Raw genomic sequence first — 22,138 nt, 5'->3', positions numbered from 1 at the left:
TCCTCCTCTCTTTCTATTTTTCTTATTATATTCAAACATGAGGAAAAAAGTAATTAAACATTTTCAGTTTCTTTCTTTTTTTAATTATGTTCAAGCAAACATAACATGAAATATATAAGTAAATATATATATAACCACGGAAAAAAGGGAAACTGTTTTTTCTGGTTTCATTTACCCTATTTAAATTATAATCCCCTGAAGTTTTTTGTTTGTTTGTTTGTTTTTTTAGAGAAAGTTTTTTTTATGGAATCCCCTGAAGTTGTTAAAATGTAGATTGCAAGTTAAAGCAAAACTTCATTTCAGGAAACGTTTATCCTTTATTATTATTTAATGATTATGGAGATGACAACGTGATAAAAGTGGTGTATCCATAAAGAAACTCGCATGTTCAAAGTCAAATATAGTGCATGAAAGAAATAGGTTTGTGAGTATATTATAATTGCTTCATAATTGCTTCACAAAGAGCTAAGTCTGTGCTTAGCATGTCAAGAAACAGTAATAGGATTAATTAATTATATTTGTAACGAATTTGTAATGGTTTAGTTAGATAAGCATTTATGAGGATCGAAAAATCTTGCTCACTGACATAGTGACATAAACACAGTCATAGACTGGCGGCCTGTGATGGGGTGCTAAGAGACAATACAGGTATGTTTATTTGTGGCTATGGTGCTATGATGAAGGGATGTTCGGTTCTTAAAGCAGAACTGTGGGGTATGAGGGTATCTACTATGCTGCTAAGAGACAATAAGTGTATATATAACCTTTATTTTATATTTGATGAAAAACATTTTAAAATAAGTTTAAATATGTTTTTATACATCAATTTTAATTTTATTATTTAACTTTTATTTTTTTCTATTTTATTATTTATCATCAGTTAAGAATTCAAAATCCATTAAGTGATCAGGTATTATTTTATTGCTTATATGAGTAATTATTATTAGGGAATTACTCGACTTTATATTAAATGTAGGAGAGATTTGTGAGTTGAGTAACTTGTTACTATAAAAACTCTCAATGGAGAAATATTAATTAAATTGTTTTAGATTGAAGTAGCATAGTTTGGGTTACGTGTATGAAAATTACTGTAGATGTTCTTAGAACATTAATTTATTGTTATATGTATGAAGGGAGTCTATCTTAATTGGTTGAATAAGATATAAGTGATGTAAATTTTTTTATATTATGTTCAATTCTTATAAATAAAAAAATAATTTTTTGTTGTATGCGAAATCCATTAATTATGAAACAAGATTCATTTTGTGTGTGTTTAAATTAGTGATGGAAATTTTGATTTTTAATGAAATTAATTTATATAAATGATTAATGTAGAATTAATTTTGATATAAGTAGAAACTACTTCTACTTGCTTCAATTCCACAATGATTTTTGGGCAACATAATTGATTTGACCATGATTTTGAAAACAATCCAAACATGTAAAACTTGGTCAAAATTAAAGTTGACCCACCTCACCATAATTTATCATGATTTTGGAGGTTCTCCAAACACATATTAACTCATTAAATTACATTAATTTTTGTCACTTCCATTGCAAGATTTCTTTCACCTGGTCCATTACTAAAAAGATTATGTTAAATATGTATATGAGATATTGTCTGTTTAGGTATTTAGCATTTTGGTACACAACAATAAACCAATGTTGACTAAGAGCGTTTCCAATAATTTTCATATAATAGTAAACTAATGTTGACTAAGAGTTAGACCATTTGAGCTTAGATCTCAAATTTGTAGGTATTGTTAAGGTCTCTATATTTAAGGTATTGTTCGTATAAGTAGTTGTTAACCGTTATAATTCTATCCTTGTAAAAAAACATCTCAATGGGTTGAGATGAAAGCATGCTTACAAACGATGTGGGACTTTATGATTATCAAAATAAGTCTCCCAATCACAAATTCGTAGATATTACTAGGGTTTTTGTATCCAAAATATTATCCGCTTAAGTGTTTGGTTGAGTGTCACAGTTTACAAATATCATTAGAATTCTCATATCTGAGACATTATTCATTTAGATGTATAATATATCGTCACAATTTTATCTTTAATAAAACAATGTCTCAGTAAATTAAAAATAAATGATATTTATAATCAATTCGTGACCTCAGCTCTTGAATGATTGAGATTTTATGATTAGGGGAATAGGTACTCAATTCATTCTTAGACATTGCACTCATCCTCTACGTTTGCAAAACTTAAAATCCGATTCCGAGCAAGAACAATCTCCATGTGATTTGAGATAATTTTAGAACACAGTATCATATAACACCTCTCTGTCTCTTTCCATGGAAAAAATAAATAAAGTTGATTCACTATTTTGTCCCTTCACATTCTTATCCAAGCAAAAAGTTTATAGTTTCAACCAACCACCGCTCATGCTAGTCAATCAATCCAAGCTGGCCTACACATAGTCTCAGTCGGTAAATTAAGAGTCCTTTTTATTGAACGCACATCTCTAAGATATGCAGCTACTACTATTTAAGAGCTATCAATAACTCGCTAAACTGCACAAGCTGCTTAATTTTGGTAAGTGATAACAACATCCCAAAGCTCCCATATTTAAAGTTTTTGTTTTTCATAATTTCATTTCATAAAAAATCATGAAGCAAACTGCGTTGTTGGTTTTAGCTAATTGATAAACAATTAATTATAAATGTCATTCAAAATCTTCTTAGATATTAAATATTTATAAAATTTAAAGCATTAACACATTTTTTTAAAGGATGCATTTATTTTTTTATAAGATAGTAAGGATACATTAATAGACTAGTAAAAAAAAATACATCAATAAAAAAATTAATGTATAGATTTATTTTATTTATTTAAGGTCATTGACACACCAACTCACATGCTAATTGGGCCCATACAGCATGTCGGTGGATGTGACGTTGTATTATGTTAATCTAGAACAAATGAATTAGATTAAGCCGTTGCTTTAGCCTTTAGCATGCCATTTTAGAAAAGATACACTCCAAACACCAAAACCTGCAATGATTAACACGCAAATAAATCTCTGCCTCTAGAGGCTAAGGGGCCCATTTGAAGCAAATTCGCACAACACGGACAAACCTTATTTGTTATTGGATTCCATTTTCCCCCATCATAATTATTTTATGATACATAGACAGGTAAAAAGAGAATAGAGGGAAATATATAGATATAATAAATATATAATATGATAAAAAAAAAACTGATAAAAATGTTAGAAGAATAAAGTTTTCCGGAATTTAAGAAAACCGGATCACACTCACATCCAGACCAACAACAATGCAAACGGACCCACTAGAAAAGCCCAGACCTTTAATAATGTTCACATCCACGTCCGCCTAAAGGAAAAAATGATCAATTATACAAAATAATCCTAAATATAAATTATACTACTAGTATTATGCAATCTATTAAATATTAGTCTCTGAATATTATCATATTAAAAATTAGATTGATATGTGATATTTCAAAAACGAAAACGATGAACTATCCACCTATAAATCTAAAAGAAAAAAATTACACCATCCATCCATCCAGCATGCCTCTTTTGGTGACCCGAGTGAGTGTCGGCAAGCTGCTGAACCCACCGCCACTGCACTTGCTACTACGTAAGTACTTTACAGCTGGACAAATATACCAATCTAATTCCTCCAAATCCAACGGCCACACTCCCACATCCTACCGTACTTCTCCAATTGCTCCTGTCATCCTTGCTGTCTCCACCTATCAAATCCCCTCCTCCAAATTCACCATATTTTATTCGATAAGTAATTAATTAACAAATAAAATACTTTCATTATATACCAAAAACTATCCTGAACTTTTATCCCTAACAAATTGTTCGCTTATATTTCTTGCAAATCTTCTCACTCTATATTCAATGTCTAAAAATGTAAAACAAAACTTATACTTATCCTCCTTATGCCTATTGGATTGACTAAATGTAAGAGTTCAATGGTTAAACACTTCACAAGGGAGCGATGATTGACGGACGAACCAACAAACCAAACGAAAATTACGGTGCAACGCATTTCTCGCTCTAATCAACTTTAGGACAAAGTAAACATTTAAATTTAAATATAAACAACAACTAAATAAATCGAGGTTGAACTCGAACTTTCTTTCTTTACAGAATAAGAAAATGTAAAAAATAAAATACAAAAAACACCAATTAATACCAAAAAAGAAAAGAAATCAACGAAGGAACAACAGCTGTTTTAGCTGGCCTCCCAAGTAAAGAATGTAAATCTTCTCCTTCTCTTCTTTTCTTTTCTTTTCTCTTTTTTTCCCCCTCTTTTCTTTCTTCCTTTTAATCCAGTTTCCCTTCTTCTTCTTGACCAGGTTCTTTCTTCTTCTTTTTTTCTATCTGTGACTTAAAACCTACCACACTAAAAAAGAAAAAGAAAAAGAAAACCCTTCCCGAATAAAAAGGAAACAAAACAAAATTTATTAATTTACAGGTTTGCCGTGATTGTAGCCGTAATAGGAAAGATACCACTTGACGAACTTCTTCAACCCGGTTTGCAAATCGGTCGTGGGCTTGTACCCGAGCTCTCTCCGGGCCGAACTAATATTCGCGTGAGTAAACGGAACGTCACCGTTTCCAGGCATGTCCACAATATTCCTCTTCGCCTTCACCTTCAAATGCCGCTCCAATATACTCACAAGAGTAGGAACAGTAACCGGCGAAGTATTCCCCAGGTTAAATATTCTATACGGAGCGGGTCCACGCTTCTTCCCACCCGACCCGGTACTCTTAGCCGAAGTATCCAACGACCCGACGCAACCCTTCACAATATCATCAATGTAGGTGAAATCCCTAGCCAGGTCGACATGGTTTTTACCGCGGTAAACGGTAATAGGTTTCCCTTGTAAGATGTTCCTGGTGAAAGAGAAATAAGCCATGTCGGGTCTCCCCCAGGGTCCGTACACGGTGAAGAATCTCAAACCGGTGATGGATAAACCGTAGATGTGATTGTAGGTGTGAGTGATTTCCTCACCGGCCTTTTTCGTTGCGGCGTAGAGACTAGCGGGCTGGTCGGTCTGGTCCGATTCGGAAAAGGGAACCTTCTCGTTGAGCCCGTAGACGGAGCTGGACGAGGCCCAGACGATAGCGGGCTGAGGGTTCGCGGTTTTGCAGGCCTCGAGAAGCGTGACGAGGCCCGCGATGTTGCTGTGGACGTACGAGTGGGGATTCTCCATGGCGTAGCGAACCCCAGCCTGCGCCGCGAGGTGCATCACGTGAGTGAAAGCAACCACATCGAAGAGCTTCGCCAAGAGTTTCGCGTCGTTGACATCGCCTTCGACGATGAAGACGTCGTGCGTGGCGAGGAGGGACTTGCGGGCTTTTTTGAGGGACGGATCGTAGTAGTCGTTGAAGTTGTCGAGTCCGACGACGCCGTCTCCGCGTCGTTTTAAGGCGAGGGAGACGTGGGAGCCGACGAAGCCGGCTGCGCCGGTGACGAGGACGGACATGCCGCCTTGACGGTGGATCTGGGCGGAGGTGCGGACCTGCTTCTCCCACTGGATCCCGCCCCAGGAGGCGGTGAGGTAGCGGCTGCCGGAATCGACGAAGCCTTGGAAGCTGAGATAGGAAGCGGTGAGGGCGATTAAGAAGAGGGCCCACAGGAACATGGTGCTGGTGGAGGCGAAACAGCGATAGAGTTGGCGGTTCATGTGGTGGGACCGCTCGATCTTGAACTTTCCTGGGGTTGATGGGAAGAGTTCCTCCTCTAATGACGGCATTTTGTTTTTGTTTCCCAGATTGATTTTTTGTTGTTTGATGGGAAGAAGAGTGGAATTGATTGGTGATAGATACTACAGATGCAGAGAAAATGAAAGGGGCATTAATTTTCCTGCAGCTGCTGCTAGAGGAAAAGAGAGGGGTGGGTATATATAGTGCTCACCCACGGAGAAGGGACAAGTATACGCGTGAACGCGTTAAAGAACGGACAGGGAGGAGGAGAGAGAAAATTAAAAACAGAGGAGCGGACTTTTTTTTCTTTTTTTTTAAAGAGTGCGTGTCATGACTCATCAGTTGAATTTTTTTTACTGTATTTATTTCTTCAATGTTCACTGCCTCCTTACACATGGCACTGTAATGTAAATGGAATTTGTACTATTGTTCATTTTCTCATTACAAATGCCACCCACCTATGAGATTAAAAATTCTAATCCACTGACGACGAAATACAGAAGACCGGCCCGTAATCTTATGATACCTAACTTAACTAACAGTATCCAATCCACGTTTTGATAGGTTTTAGTTAAAGATCAACTGAATTAAATTGTACTATCAACTTAATATTTTATATATTTGATTAAGAATAATTTTTTATGCTAACTATAAGTTGACCCGTATATTCATACAGATTACATGGATCTTTAAACACCTATCGATTTTTTTAATCCATCAAATTATAATTAAAGTAATTCATATTAACGTAAACTTTTCTTAAAATTATGTATCAGTAATATACTAATAACATGTTGACTAGGGACCGAAGGAGTAAATATTGTTAGGGGACAAAAATATAGTGAGACATTTAGAAATGAATCTCTTAAAAAATGTTTTTGTTATAATTTATAAATACCAAATGTAATAGTGGTAATATGTTAAATGTTAAGTCAATGAGTATGGTAAGTTGCAAGAAGGACAATCTCAATTTCCATATGCAGAGGCAAATAGACATAGTAGCTTATGAAGAGAGAGGGCTGATTTTACTTTAACGGTAGATATTACGAAGGTCTTTTTTTTTAGGGTTGTCCCTATAATCTATTATGCATGGACGGATATACGGGCCAAAGCAGGTCCTATAGGCTTTACCCCCCTCACTCTCAAATTCTTTCAATATGTATATGTAATATTAATTTTCAGTGAGAAAATTATATATTATTAATAATATATATACTAATTAATAGTAAATATACTACTTCCAGTAAAAATAAATAAAATAATATATACTAGTTAATATATACAATACACATGCACAAAATGAACTTTTTAATATATAAAAATTTTATGTATTATCTTTTTATGGTTGAATTTATAAGTTTATGAATTTTTTTGTCGATAAATTATTTATGAAATATGTTTCTATAGTTTAAGATTTTTTTAAAAAAATTTTGCTTCGGACTCCAAAAATATCCGAGATAGATACGGAGTATATAATAATATATATTATTGTACTAATTCATAATATATACACTACTTCTTCTAGTAAAGATGAAATACAAAGAATTTGTTCCTACAATCATGTACATTGTTTTGATACTAATATTGATATTGATTTTGTTAGGAAAAAAATTGTCTTTTATATCAAGTTTAAATATAAGACTTTATCATCAACCATGACAATCAATTAGGATTGGAGTTATTTGAACTTAACTAGTAATTTATAGTTTGAGTCTTAGATTAACACTTACATTAAATACTAGAAGAAAATAATAGAAAATATTTGTGGTATATACCAAAGAAAATTAATGAGATCTTACTTAAAAAAAATATGTATTATTAGCATATTAAAAACATGTTGACATTAACTTTCTTAAGAATTTTGTCCTCGTATAAAGTTAAAATTTAAGATTTTTATTGTCAAACGTGTTGATTAATCAACATGAGATTGTCATGTTGTTTTAATTTAATTTGTAAATTTAAGTTTAAGTCGTAGATGTATAACTTTGTTAAATAGTTGAAAAGAATAGTGAATGATACCAATGATATAAATCAAAAGAAAAATAAAAAAAGTTACTTTAAAAAATTAAATATATACTAACATCATAATAATAACATACTGACATTAACTTGCTTTGTAAGGTTTTTTTTTCCTGATATAAAGTTTAAATCTAAGAATTTATTACTAAACCAATCGGCATAAAATTCTTAGACCGTTTTAGTTAAATAAGTGATATTTGAATTTGAGTTTTAGGTATATATTGAATATTCATATAGAATAATATGTAATTTATTCCAAAGGAAAAGTAATTTAAGACTTTACTTTAAAAAATAAAATATGTATTACTTAAACCTCGTTGATATGTTAAATACTAATTTTAAAAAAAGTTTATTTTTTAAAGACATGTTCAAATAATTTATGCAAGTGGTATCTCTTATATACCAGGCCTTAGTTTCCTGCTTCTCTTTTTCTTTCCTTTGTTTTTTGTTTCTGTTTTTAATTTCTCACTCATAAAAAAGAAGAAGACAAGTTCAATTTTTTTTATAAAAAAAACAATCCAATTTCAACTCTATATTTTAAACAAGTCAGATCTTAATCTCAAATTTTATTTATTGAAATAAACTAGTCAATTATGAAGTAAGCAGATTTTTTATTAATCAATCTTTAATTTCAAACTTGACTTATTTATCCTCTTATTGAATTCTTAAATAGATTTCAGTAGAGTTAGAGAACATTGTGCCAAAACCAAATATCGGAAAATAAAATATCTTAGAAGCATCAACGAATTAGTATTAATAACAGTAATCATATGAGTGTGATGTAATCCTTATCATGTTTCTATTTTTTATTCCTAAAACAATTCAGTTTTAAGCAATTTTTATTAGGTTTTGTTTTTTCTTTATCTATCCATCATTTAGGTTTTAATTTAAAGATTTAATAATTAAATGCGAAGCGCAAATATTAAGAATATGGGATTAGCAAGGACATGAGCCCCACGACCACTGGCCACTTAGGGAAAGAGCGAACCTGAACCTGTGTACTCTCCCTAACTCTGGTTTGCTGACTAAAAATACTAGTAATTTTTTATGATACCCAATCATAAATTGTTACGTAGTATAATAAGTTTATTGATATTTAGAAAATAACATAAAAACTATGTACAAAAATTCCTGAATGACTAAATTTGTGCATATATAAAAAATGTCATAAATTAATTTTATGAGATTATTTTATTATTAAGTTATAATATTTAAAAATTAATTTGATAATAAATTATATTTTTTATAATCAATTTAATATTAAATTATAAAATTTATAAATTAATTAATTATTAAATTATTTGTAAAACTAATTTATCATACTTTTTACATATTAATAAATAAATTTAAATTTTTTATTTTTCAAAAATTAATTTTTCAGCAACTCATAATTTCATAAACGAATTTGGTTATTTATGTTATTTTAATTCATTGATAAACTAAAATCTTTCCCACTGAAACATACTTTTTTTTTTATTATAGAAATCTGGAATATATTTCTGCACCCTAACGAGTTTCTTTTAAAACAGATGTAAAAAGAAAATGCCATAAATTGGAGGGGGTAGGGTTAATGTAATTCCATCATTGTTCTTATAGAAATATATGATTTAATATTTTTGAAGGATTAAATTTTTTTTAATGTATAAGATATATCATTATAATATTTTTAAACAATTAAGCAAATTGACGTAGCAATAAAAAAGACAAAAATTATGCGCAATATGGAAAAGCTTCAAAATGTATCAACCTAATTTACTCTTTAATTTTTAACTATTAGTAATCCAAGGTTTGTCCCGTAAACAAAGCGTGTGCGCAGGAGACAAAAAGTTTACCACGGTACGAGCCTAGAGAGCATTAAACAAATTGAATAACAACGTAACACACGGGATTTTTTTACCACTTTGGTTCATGTGCCAAAGCGAATCCCTCCATATTTATGTTTCTATTTAACAAAATTTTAGATTTTTTTTTTGGTGACATAGAACAAAGTATAAAAAAAACAAAGTTATGTCACACTGTTCCTTTCAATTAAACATCACTTTTATTGAAACGAATTATTTGCAACATTTACAAATTAGTCTAAGAAAAACATTCAATTAAAATTGTATAATTAATCTTTAAATGCATAAAAATAGAATATGCGTTTCTTTGACTTGGATTGGTTCCTTGATCCACCGTTGTATGCCAATTGCCAACGGAGAGAAAAAGGCGGTGAGGTTGTGGTTTTATGTTAGCTAGCTGGCGTATCATGGGAACATGTTCTCTCTCTCTTTTTCTGGTTTTTACTTTGAAACTTTCCCTGCTTCTTCTTCTACATTTGTTGAAATCAACAAGAAAACAAAAATGGAGATTTTTCGGATTAATTATGTCAAACAAGCTTTTGGGCCAAGCTAAATCCAGAATATGTATTTTTGGGGAACATTTATTGCTTAGATTATAGGATTCATACAAATCGATTTATTTCCCTGTATCTTTTTGCTTGAGAAATCGTCAAGGTACCTAAATCTGTAGTATTATAACTATAGTTATCATGCCATTTGATGCTGATGATTTGGGGTGCCGGTGTTTAATACGTATAATTTATAATTTCGGCTTAATTTTTGCATCAAAATAAAATATTAGAGGAAAGTCAGACATATATATATTAGAGGAAGCATCATTTTTTTCAAAACGTTTTTAATATCCTTTTGAATTTTATGTTTTCGAAATGTCTTTTAAGTTGTCGGGACAAATAATGAGAAATTTTTAATTAGTGTGAAAATAAAAATATGAACTCATATATGAAATTAGAAACTTTTTTTTGACGGAAAAATTAGAAAACTTATACTGGACTTTTTAGATCGATTGTACACAGAATTGATCTAGCAAGTATTTTCTAAATCCATTTTTTTTAGAATTCAAAATCAGTTTTTAGTATAACCGGTTAAAAAAATATTGTAAGAAAATTTAAAAGTAACATTTTAGATGTGTTGCTAAAGAATCAATCCATGAAATATCTTATAAATAATTGGCTCTCTCTCCCTGCCCTTAATCATCTTCATGGCATTCGTAACATTTAAGCCTCCATGATTAAACTCAGCCGCAGCAATCACACAAGGGGAACCTTGGGTTGGTTTTGCTTTGTTGCACTCGTGGGGTTTCAAATTTATGTGAATTTTCTAATCTAAGAGTGATGGAGTTTGGTTCGAGTCATATAAATTTATTTCCGAAAATATCAGATGAGAATGATATCAGACATAATTTTTTCCTAGGACTATATAACACACATGATTTGCTTACTTTCTATTCTCATATGTAAAAGAATGAGAATAATATATTCCATGGGAATAAAAGTTATTTTCTAAAATAATTTTCAATTTTGAATTGAAATAAATTTTAAAATATTTTAAGAAATATTAAATAGTTACTAAACATGTTGATGAGAATAATAATATTTTCAATAATAGTATTCCTGAAAGTATTATATCCAGGAGTATAATTTAGTACGTCAAATAAACGCCCACTAAATTTAATTAATTAAGCTGTGGATGACCCTTGTTATTTTATTTATTTTTTGCTTACCGGTGGATTCAAAGGCAGTTGGGTACATAATGGATTAACATTATGGGTTTTAAGTTCTAGGTTAATATAGGGCAATTGCTACTTACACTTCCTTTTTTTTCTAAGTACACACCCATACACCCTTGTCTAATAATCACCTTGTATTTGCATTTTTAGATTAATTGAATTCAATTGTGGGATCTTATTGATTCTAAGCGCCTTTTTATTTATTAGGATTATTGTTGCATGTTTATTAAAATAAAATGATTGTATAATTAAAATTTTAAGTTAGTAAAAACTCTTAAACCGATCTTTTAATGCAAACTTTTAGTTTACACTATCTTTGTGTATTAAAGAATTAGGCTAAATTATAATTTTAATATTTTTTAATTCTTGATCCACTGTTTTGGTTATTTTTTCGTGATTTTAGTCCTACATTTTAAAAAATTAGTTTTAGTCCAATATTCAAATTTGCATATATTTTATTTTTTTGGTATTCTTGGTAAATTGCTTTTCATTAATATGTATTAATTGGCCGTGGATGTTGCGTGTAAGGGACCAAAGTGTTTGGAAAAACAGGTTGCCAAAGGATTATTAAAATATGATCTGGATCCTGAACTGTTTGTGGTGAAAAAGGAGGTGATATTGTATTTGTATAGTAAAGGATATCCCTGTAATTAGATATATTTCATTTATGTCATTTTAAAAGATAATTCTTCTTAATGGTGGTTGACACAGTTCTTGGAAGTAATGATGCAAATATTATAAAAGCAAAGGAAATTTTGGTTCTTCAGCTGATGTTATTAACCGTATTTTATAGTAATTTTAGTGCTCTTAATTCGTTTTGAGAGAGTTAAAGGTGGATGTTCAATTTGTGCTGCATGTCTAGCTGGTTTTACAATATGCCATAGCTAATTGTATATTAGTTTCCTGATAGATTTATTATAATCAAAAGGTGGTGAGTTTGCTCTCAGCTTCGAACATCTCTCCTACAAGGTTGGAGAGTGTTCAATTATCCAAGTTGAATTGTTGAGGAATCCGTGTTTATCACATAAAAAAGTAAAAAAAAAAAATGCTTATTTTATTATAAAACACTTTTTTTTTTATAAAAAATATAAGCCTACAGTTTAACAGCTTTTCTGATACATAATAAATTATAATAGAATTAATTTGGTTTAGTAACAGTTTTCTGTTTTTAAAATTATTAATAGAATTTATATATGCCCTGTCTCTGTTCTTAGTTTTACACAAGAAAATTGAAATCCTAGCTTATGACCGAAAGCGAAATTTGTACGTTAACAAGAAGTGTTTTCGCATAGTAGACAGTAGTTAACAAGAAGGAATCATAAATGATTAGCGCATTAGGCAGCCACTACTTATAAAAGCCATAGTTGATATATTATAGAATTGTCACTGGATAAACCAATAACAAAGTAACAGACACGTATACATGATTTAATTATTATTCAACCACCTTTCAAGGAAACTATTGCATATTGGACACAGGGAGAAGCACGATTCCTACTTGTACAAAAGAAAAAGAACAGGATGGACACAACACATGCATCAACTTATTTTTGCTTACTTACTAAAGTATAATTCTAGTGAACTAACAAAGACACCGACTTGTTCTTTTCTCCACAGGACAGCATGCATATAATTGATATGGTTTAACTGGCATGCATTTAATTAATTACTTTCCATTACCACCGTATGATCCTGATCCTGCATGAGACCCTGCGTATGAACCTGCTTCAGAACCCGCTCTAGAGGAGCCTGAGCCAGCATGAGATCCTGCATAGGAACCAGCTTCAGAACCTGCTCCAGAGCCTGACCCTGATGAAGAAGAAGAGGAGCCAGAACTTGAATATGACGAAGAGCCAGAGCCAGAGCCAGAGCCTGCACCTGCACCAGAACCAGCACCACCCCCACCACCAAGGCCTAGTCCAACCCCAGCACCCACCCCAATTCCCACCCCACCAAGGTCCAATCCAAGGTCCTTTCTCGCCACTCTACTTTCACACACTATTGCATTAATGGTAACAAGCAAAGCAACAAAAGCTAAAGCCTTCATAGTAGCGGCCATTGACACGGTTCAATAAAAAAAGCTAAATGTCACAATTAATGAAACCCAAGGGAATATTAATGTAGTGAGATGAGTTCAGTGGTTAGAAATGTCTGTGAAGAGGCTTTGAGATGGATGCTATTTATAGTTGAGAATAGATAGCTTAGCTAGCCTAGGGATGGAGGCCTACTGCGACATTACGAAGTGGGGGTGTCACTTGCAGCCTTTGTCCCAGATATACATCATACATCTGTAGTTTAGATTATGAAATTTCAAACAATAGTTGCTCCATTTCATTATATTTTTTGGTACAACTGCACACGTATCCTTCTCATCCCACTCAACCATGTAGAGCTATTACACACCACAAATTTCTTTGTTCTAAACATTTAACATAACAACGTATTCAATGCCTCTAATTTCTTTCTTCTTTCACATTACTAATTAAATCAATCATTTTATCTTTTTTCTTTTTATATCCCTCTTTGGGTGCAGACACATAAGAGATGTCCAAGAATTATTTTCCTATTCAAAATTCTAACTTAAAATTACTAGTTAAACATAAATAATCCCCTACTATCATAGCAGTTGAACTGCATTGGTTAATAATTTCATTTCATTATATTAATCTAACAGATCGATAAATTATCAATAACAACTTATTAATAAAAATCATGTATTCATTTAATTATTGTTATAAGGAGGGACAAAATCCCAAAAATAATGAATTAGAATCCCAAACTTTTATTTTAATATTATTTATTATATTCACGCATCTAACTTCTCTTTTATTTTACCTTTACTCTATCTTTCTTTTTATCTTTCTTTTCATTTTTTATCATGTATTTTATCACATTTATCAATTTTTCTTTATACTTTTAGCTTCTTCTTTTTTTATCTATTTTTTCTTTCAACTCATATCTAAAAAAGAGCTGTACTTTTAGAATTTTCCTTCATATGTTATGCACTTCAACCAACTTTTATTCCCAAGGGAAATCTTATTAATTAAGTATAGTTTTATGTACCACATAATCCCAACTTTTCTGAGTGGAAATTTGTAATAGAAAGATAGATATGCAGTTTATACACTATTTTTTTTTTTATCATTGATATGAGGCCATTAATAGCAGCATATATATCCCACTCACTTAAGCACAATGTATAGTGGGATATATGATAGGCACGTAATTTATATTCTATAAGAAAAACGGTAAGGATATGTTTTCCTATTTGCAAAACCACTAAAACATGTTCAAGATTATAAGGATACGATGAGAACAATCTAGAAAAGCAACCTGGCTTTATCTTAACCACGGATGAAGAGCCTTTTATCGAAGTTTGGAGCTAGCTTGACTGAATGTTTTCATCGTTCTCTCAAACCCAAATCAGTATGCTTAACTCTTTGGATAAATACTAGTGATTACGGACCAGATTAGATCAGCAGACTAAAAACAAAGAAAGAATAAAAATTAATTAACTAATATTTAGGTTAGTTTTACAAAATTTAAAGTTTAAATATTTGATTATCTGACTGAATTTTGAATTTGTATATATTTTTTATTTTTCAAATAATTATTTATAAAAACTAAATAATGTTTTAAAAAATGTTAAATTTAATATTAGGCATAGTTTTTATTTAAAATATTAATAAAAATTTAAAAATAAAAAACTCATCAAAGTAGTCGGATTAGATTTATCATGTTTGAAAATGTAGGATCATAATACCCGAACTAGTATTGATTGGTTTAGAGCATCTTTGGCTCTTAATTTTTTAATATTCTATTGGCATATAAAACTAGTTAAAAATTTAAAATGAGCCACATATATTTTTCCATATTTTTATACTTTATATTAAAACTAAATTTTAATGTTAAGAATTAATTTTGATGTAAGAATTGTTTTTACATCATAGCTTTCATAGCCTCCTTGAATAAGAATATGCTTAAGAATCCAATAAAAAAACAATGCTGAAAATAGTCTTATTTTTTTGTTAAGTTAATTTAACTTGATTAATTACTCGACCTTATTAACCCGAGTTTTTAATTTGAACCGGTGTTATGTTGATAGGTTAGATTAGATCAATGATCACCTCTAGATAAATCCAAAGTGATCAACAAACTATAAACAAGTGTAAACTTACAGCATCATGAATTGAATGTGTGGAAGTGCACACTTGCACGTGTATATACGGTGAATTAATCTTAATTCCACAAATAAAAATAAAGGTCAAGATTGAGTTTAAGAATAAAATAATTTGAATTTTGAACCATTTATGGACGGTTAGTATTTTATTGGTGTATTGCATATGATAAATATTTTATTTTATATGACTAAAAATTATATATAATAAAAAAATACTTTTTATATATAATTTTTTTAAAATTATTTAATATAAATATATAAATTATGCTTTAAATTTATAATAAATAATTTAAATTGTGATATAAAATTATTTTTAATTATTGATAATTCTTTTTAAAACAATCATTGAAATTCAATTTAGAAATAGACATAAATGATAATACAGATTAAATAAATGATTTAACATGTTTTGTATTTCTTTTTCGTCTCAATTCGTACCAAATAGAGGTAGTGATGATTTACAATATAGGGGTTGATTAATTAGTGATTAAGATTAATTTTTCTCATCTTTCACACTGTTAATTTATACAATACTTACTGCCTTTTTTCTTCGAGCTAGAGCTAGCTAGAAAGTAGAAAAGATGGACGCTCCTTCTAGCCAAGTAATAAGTATTTGGGGTAGTATCTTTGTTATGGCAAACCTTTTTTATTGACAAATCAGACTAGCATATATCTTACTAGTTGCTGCTATACATATTGACTCCTTGGGTTTTATGTTCATGTTTATCATTGCACTGTCATTATCGTTAATACTAGAATCTTGACTATTTTAATCCCCATCCATGCTAACTTTTCATATTCTTGGTCTCGTATTTACCTACTGTATCAGTATGAACACGAACCTTCAACTTCTTAGTCAAGCATAGCATGTATCATGTAGCACATTGTATACAGCATCCGTTAAAGATATTGAAAAATAAGGGATAAAAAAATTGTTTTTTTAATTAAAATATGTTACACTATATACCAACAAGTGATTCTCTTAAATAAGCTCTCAAAATCGAATCTTCTATATAAAAATAATTTCTACTAAGGAAGTTAATGTTATCGTATAATAAATGTTCTTGACTAAAAGACATAAGGTGTGTTTAGTTTAACATTGGGTTATATTTCTATATACATCTGGTGAGAAATAAGAATTTGCAAAACTTTTGATTCAACTATTGCTATCTTTTGGAGTCTTTCAATGATAAACCAAACACACACAATGGTTCAGCTGAGGAATTCAATTGGGTTTTTATTGTTATGCCCATTAATCAAAATGTCTAATTAGGCCAACTTCGAGGCCCAAGTGAGCCACTCGTTACTACTTATTAATTTATTCACTAAGTTGCATTTTTTTTTTCGTCGCAATTGTTGATCGAGTCTGACTCATGGCGGAGGTAAGTTTCCATTTTTCTCCGACTCTGATTCTCATCGCTGAATAACAAACTCGACGATTTCGTTCAATTAATCCCCGTTTTCATTTTTTTGTTTTCTTATTTTCAGGTTCCGATTTTTTTTTTTTATGTTTTTGAGGAGTAGCATGTTAATCTGTTATTAAATTTATTTATATTGTCTTTCCGATCTATAGAATCATTTTACCACTGGCTATTTGCCCATACAACAAGTGAGGTAGTGAATTGCTTCTTTTCCCTCTGCGTAAAAAGATTAGCATTTTCGAATTTTATTGATTATGGTGCTTGCTAGTTAATAATCTTATAGGGTTCAACCATTCAAATTTCATGTTGTTTTGCCAATAATTAAGATTATTGAAGGGAAAAATCTAGATTGGAGGGGGTGAATGTAAGAAGAGAAATATATTAACCTTGTCTGATTGATAGTTTTAGGTTGTACAGTTTAATTAATATGTAGCCCCTTTTTATGTTCAAGTACGTTTTTTAAAAGTTGGTAATTGGGTTCCTAATTCGTATAGTTTTAAAAAAAAATAGTTGTTCTATCATTTGAGCACTGAATCACTGATATTGTCATCCGCTGGTAATTAGGATTCAGGGATCCCAATCAAGGGGATCACTTCAAAATTTTAAACTATAGGATCCAGTTGCAAACTTTTGAAATCTATATTGTTTTCAGAAAAAAAAAATGATTGAGTTCATGAACCCAGCCTCTAATGGCAGCAGCAGGAATCCAGTTATTATACATTCTTAGAAGTTAGAACTACAGGGACTTAAAAGTTACACATTCTTAAGGTCCCACTCATGTTACAATAGAGACACTTATTTGAACACCCCCCAAAGTACAAGGATCTAGAAATTTAATCAGCCATAATTTTACAAGAGATACCTATTTGAAGATACTCACTGATAGTGTATTGGTATGTGTCTGCTTCCCTGAAGAAATTTTGTGAATTTTGATTCCAAGATGAATGTTTGCTTTATATTGCTAATTTGTTACTTATGATTACATTTTGCATATATCTTAGTTATTACATCCAAATGCCATGCTCCTATTCAACTGCATTTTATTTAGATTCTGATCCTGACATTTTGAGTTAGCTGTCCAAAGTTAATTTCACTATAAATGATTAAATGGTGGTATTGAACCTCCTATTTCTTGACACTTGACATGCATTATTCATACAAGTCATTCTTCGTCCACGAGTTGAGGAGGGTATGGATAATATATTTGAGTCATGCTTATCTTAATTGCTTGAAACTAGAGGCCAGATACAAAATTACCCTCTAGCTTTCTGCTGTATTGCATATTTTCTTGTTTTGAATTTGAATTTTGATGCAACAGGTTTGGTATCTTCCTATCTTCTGTAAATCTGTATATTTTCCCCCTAACATAATATTTTCTTACTTCCTGCTAGATTGAACTGAAAACTGCACCTGCTGATTTTCGTTTTCCTACAACAAATCAAACCAGACATTGTTTCACTCGCTACATAGAGTTTCATAGGTGGATTTCCTGATATTGGCTGTCTGGTTCTGCAAAAATGTTATTTAGAATCTTTTACATAATATGGATTTTAATTACAGATGCTTGGCAGCAAAGGGTGAAAACTCAGGTGAATGTGAGAGATTTGCTAAATATTACCGCTCCCTTTGCCCGGGTGAATGGGTAAGCAACCCCTAGCTTATTGGTTTACTTGGAATTGACTCATTATGTACTTTAATGTATAACTTGATGCCATAGCCGAAGTTAATGTGATTTGTGGTTTTCAATGGTTCGAGATTGAGTCCTTTACATGTTTTATACAGTTAGGAACTATAGATTTTCTTTTTTTTTTTCTTTTTGTTTTTGGTTGTGATAGGAATCATTGAATTCCCAATGTCCTTTACTTATTTACAGCATTACTAATCAATGTTTTTACAAGCTAGTGTACATCATTTTAGTAGTTGTTTTCTAACAATCTTTTGCTGTTATATTATATTGGTTTTGGTTTCTACTGTGTTATTTTATTTGTTAGCCCTTTGAATGAAAGCTCTGTAAGATTCAGTATTTTCATTCTTTATAGAAATTAATAATACTGATAGATGGCATCCTGGACTTATAAAAAGAATAATAGTTGCGTAATTTTGTATTTTTTGTGAGTTGAGGCTTGTGATTGAGAATAAAACCTCCAATTCTGATCTGCTATTAAAATTATCACTTTAGACTTAGATTCTCTGTTTCCTAGAACTAATAAATGTGTGTGTCTGAAGACCGCCTAGGGATAAGGATATGGAACTCTTTTTAGTTGTATCTCAATAGACATTTTGTAGTTTCACGTGCTTGGAAGTTTGGGATTTAGGTCTTCTAAAGTGAGGGGGAGTAATTAAGGAAATAAGAGTGTATCCACCTTAATCCAAATCATGGGTGGATATTCTCTTTCTTAACATGTTTTCTTACTTTAGAGGAGTCAAATCTGGAGGTCTGAGACACAGTCTTCAAAACTAATTTATTGCATTCTGATTCTGAAGTCTGAACAATCACTGACAAAGATGAACAAATGTGTACATTTCAGATATGATGAATGTAAATCATGTTTATTGGGTGTGGTTTAGTTTATTTTAGATGTAAAGTATTCTCAAATACACTAAGGCCAAAGGAAAAGTATACTCGAGTGACTTATTATTCAGTTTAATACTGTGTAGCCATTGCCTTAGCTGTGCTTCTGCATCATTGCTTTAAATGTTGCAAACTTTGGTGGGAGTATATGCATTTTGTATATGTGTGTAGATTCTCCACTGGTCCTTTTCCTAAGCAAGGATTGCCTGACATACATTGTTTAGTCATCAAAATGCCTGCTCTTCTAATTAATGTCTGGGCATTCTTAGAATTGCTAATATATTTAGCCCACTTGTGCAAAAAGCAAATCATGTATCTTATTTTGTCACAAATTTGAAAGATTGGTGTTATACCACATGAAGCACGTTACTTACTAACCACTTTGCAATACTACAGTATCACTAAGTCAAAGTCAAACGACCAGGACAGATTGTATTGAAATATTTTTTTTGATTCAGTAATGTCCACTAGGTGGGTTAGCATTTCTCTATTTTAAATTTTGTGTGGACTTAAACTGTGGCAGGTTGAAAGGTGGAATGAACAGAGGGAGAATGGGACTTTTCCAGGACCTCTTTGAAATCATGTGGCACTTGGATATCCTTCCGAGGCATGAGAAGTCTTTAACATTCTATTCTCTTCAGTTGTTGAGTAATTGTGAATAAGGCAGTTTGTGGATATTCATTACTTCACAAATGGTTGAAGCCATTTTGATTTTAAAGTTGATTTAATTGTTCTGTGGATACGCATCTGAGTTACGGAACTAAAAGGAAAAAGTAAGCGAAGGAACCTTTAAAAGAGTAAATGCCAATTCTATTGTGAAGGTCTGAAGCATCCAAAATCTCAATTAGTATTTTTTTTTATTCTCCAAATATTATATTATTAAAGATTTTTCATCTTAACAAAGAAATCACTTTTTATGATCATTGATATATTCCATTTAGTAATAACTTATGAGTAGAAAAAAATATTTTATCGATGATAGAAAAATTATTGAAGAAAAAATGTAATACATCTATACAAGTTTTTTTTATGAAAGACATGTTCACATTTTAAATTAATATGAGTCATAAGAAATATAGTTTAATTAGTTGAGTAGTGTGTGAATTGTGTAAACTTTATTCGATTCATCTCTTTGAATGATAAATTAATATCCTTGAAATAATTATTAGTAAAGTCCTTAATTAATTTGGACCTTTCGTGCATATTTGATTACACGTTTGAAAATATTTAATGCGAGTCGAGTGTAAAGCTACTACCGATAATTTAAGCATCTTTCTTTGATTTAACGTGAAAATATAGATACGTGTGTTGCAACTTGCAAATGCCACTCTAGACAGTAGACACACAGCTTCGTATTCTTCAATTTCGTCTCATCGCTAAGATATTTCCAATGTTCGTAGATGCAATAATCAATCACTTGACTTTGGTACCCTCTCCTTCTCTCTTTTTGGGTAAACTGATTTTAGGTTTGCTTGCATTAAAGTTGGGTAAAATTTACTCTCATTTTTATTTTATATTATATGACGTTTTAAAAAAACTATTTCAAATCACAGTAATTATTATTTTATAAAATCAGTGAAATAATAAATATTTTTTTCATGGAGCATCCTTATTTGGAGTATTTTTTGTTATGTAATAAATGAGAAAAATATAATTAATTAAAAATAAAAAGTATATTAAGAAATTATACAATGCAGGACTACATATCTGTGGCAAAACCAATGCCATATAAAATGGAATATAAAGAGTATTATAATACACTACACAGTAGTATTAAACTACTTCCTTCTTTCCTTTAGGATTTGAGTTGGTTATATTTAGCGCGCACACATATATAATAATAATTTACATTATAAGGCTCCATTTTATTAGTTGACAATACACTAATAGTATATATTTATTAATCTCTTTAATTATGTTGAAGAAATTTATTTATAATACTTTAAAACCAGAATTTAAACTACTTTTAAATATTTTTTGTTTAAATTTTATATTCTATTTTTAATTAATTTTATTGCTTTTATCGTTAATAATAATTTTTTGTAATAACCTTTTATATTTTATTAAATTAACAAACAAGTATATAATAAAAAAATCAAACTAATTAAAATGTGAGTAACGAATCTAAATATAAATATATAAATATTGAATAAATAAAAATATAGAAATTACAAGTAGTATTTACCTAAATATAAATTTATTAATTTGTCTTTCAAAAGAAAATGGGCAATCTAACTCCATCGCACACGAACAAAATAATTGAAGATTCCACGATGTCATGTCATAAATGATAATTTGTTCTAACATTCACATGTTTTCAGCCGTCAGGATTCATCACAGAAACATGCCAAGTGCCACCTCCAATTAGCCTTCAAAGCCGGTGGCAGCGCCACCTGCCTGCCAACAAGACAATTGTCAATTGCTGCCTTTGCCACTTATGATTCAAAATAATTGATTTGTATCTTTTTTTAAGGAAAAAAAAAAACAAATTGTTGATATTTTAATTATTTACAATTTACTTTGTTTAAAGGCTAAATGAGCCCAAAATCAGATCCTGCATAGCATCGACACTCATGTTTAACTGCTTCCGCGCGGAAGAACACATTCTATTTGGATTTTATTTAATCTTACTATATGATAATTTTCTCAAAGTTATATATATATATTATTTGTTA

General features: G+C 30.6%; 3 protein-coding genes across 3 annotated transcripts; 1 reads left to right on the top strand and 2 right to left on the bottom strand.

Moving 5' to 3' along the window:
* Positions 1-4,100: 4,100 nt before the first annotated feature.
* On the bottom strand, positions 4,101-6,162 carry LOC100818861 (UDP-glucuronate 4-epimerase 1). The gene has a single exon (XM_003549472.5). It carries the CDS (start codon positions 5,752-5,754, stop codon positions 4,459-4,461), a length of 1,296 nt encoding a protein of 431 aa, XP_003549520.1. The 5' UTR covers positions 5,755-6,162; the 3' UTR covers positions 4,101-4,458.
* Positions 6,163-12,639: 6,477 nt separating this feature from the next.
* Positions 12,640-13,446, bottom strand: LOC100306600 (uncharacterized). Its single transcript, NM_001349754.1, has one exon. The coding sequence runs from the start codon at positions 13,347-13,349 to the stop codon at positions 12,957-12,959; it is 393 nt and encodes a 130-aa protein (NP_001336683.1). The 5' UTR covers positions 13,350-13,446; the 3' UTR covers positions 12,640-12,956.
* A 3,113-nt stretch (positions 13,447-16,559) lies between these two features.
* Positions 16,560-20,294, top strand: LOC100818321 (cytochrome c oxidase subunit 6b-2). Its single transcript, XM_003549471.5, has 4 exons — positions 16,560-16,852; positions 18,283-18,371; positions 18,452-18,533; positions 19,987-20,294. Exons 1-4 carry the CDS (start codon positions 16,844-16,846, stop codon positions 20,038-20,040), a joined length of 234 nt encoding a protein of 77 aa, XP_003549519.2. The 5' UTR covers positions 16,560-16,843; the 3' UTR covers positions 20,041-20,294.
* Positions 20,295-22,138: the final 1,844 nt, after the last annotated feature.

The sequence above is a fragment of the Glycine max genome, chromosome 17 (assembly GCF_000004515.6).
Source record: "Glycine max cultivar Williams 82 chromosome 17, Glycine_max_v4.0, whole genome shotgun sequence".
Lineage (NCBI taxonomy): Eukaryota > Viridiplantae > Streptophyta > Magnoliopsida > Fabales > Fabaceae > Glycine > Glycine max.
This window is presented reverse-complemented; position numbering and strand designations above follow the sequence as displayed.

What these genes read in the sequence shown, in the direction of transcription:
- LOC100818861 (XM_003549472.5), bottom strand. Translation starts at nt 5,754, where the DNA reads ATGCCGTCATTAGAGGAGGAACTCTTCCCATCAACCCCAGGAAAGTTC.
- LOC100306600 (NM_001349754.1), bottom strand. Translation starts at nt 13,349, where the DNA reads ATGGCCGCTACTATGAAGGCTTTAGCTTTTGTTGCTTTGCTTGTTACC.
- LOC100818321 (XM_003549471.5), top strand. An exon ending in CGCTACATAGAGTTTCATAG is followed by an intron (nt 18,372 to 18,451) that starts GTGGATTTCCTG and finishes TTTTAATTACAG; the next exon opens with ATGCTTGGCAGCAAAGGGTG. An exon ending in CCCTTTGCCCGGGTGAATGG is followed by an intron (nt 18,534 to 19,986) that starts GTAAGCAACCCC and finishes AAACTGTGGCAG; the next exon opens with GTTGAAAGGTGGAATGAACA.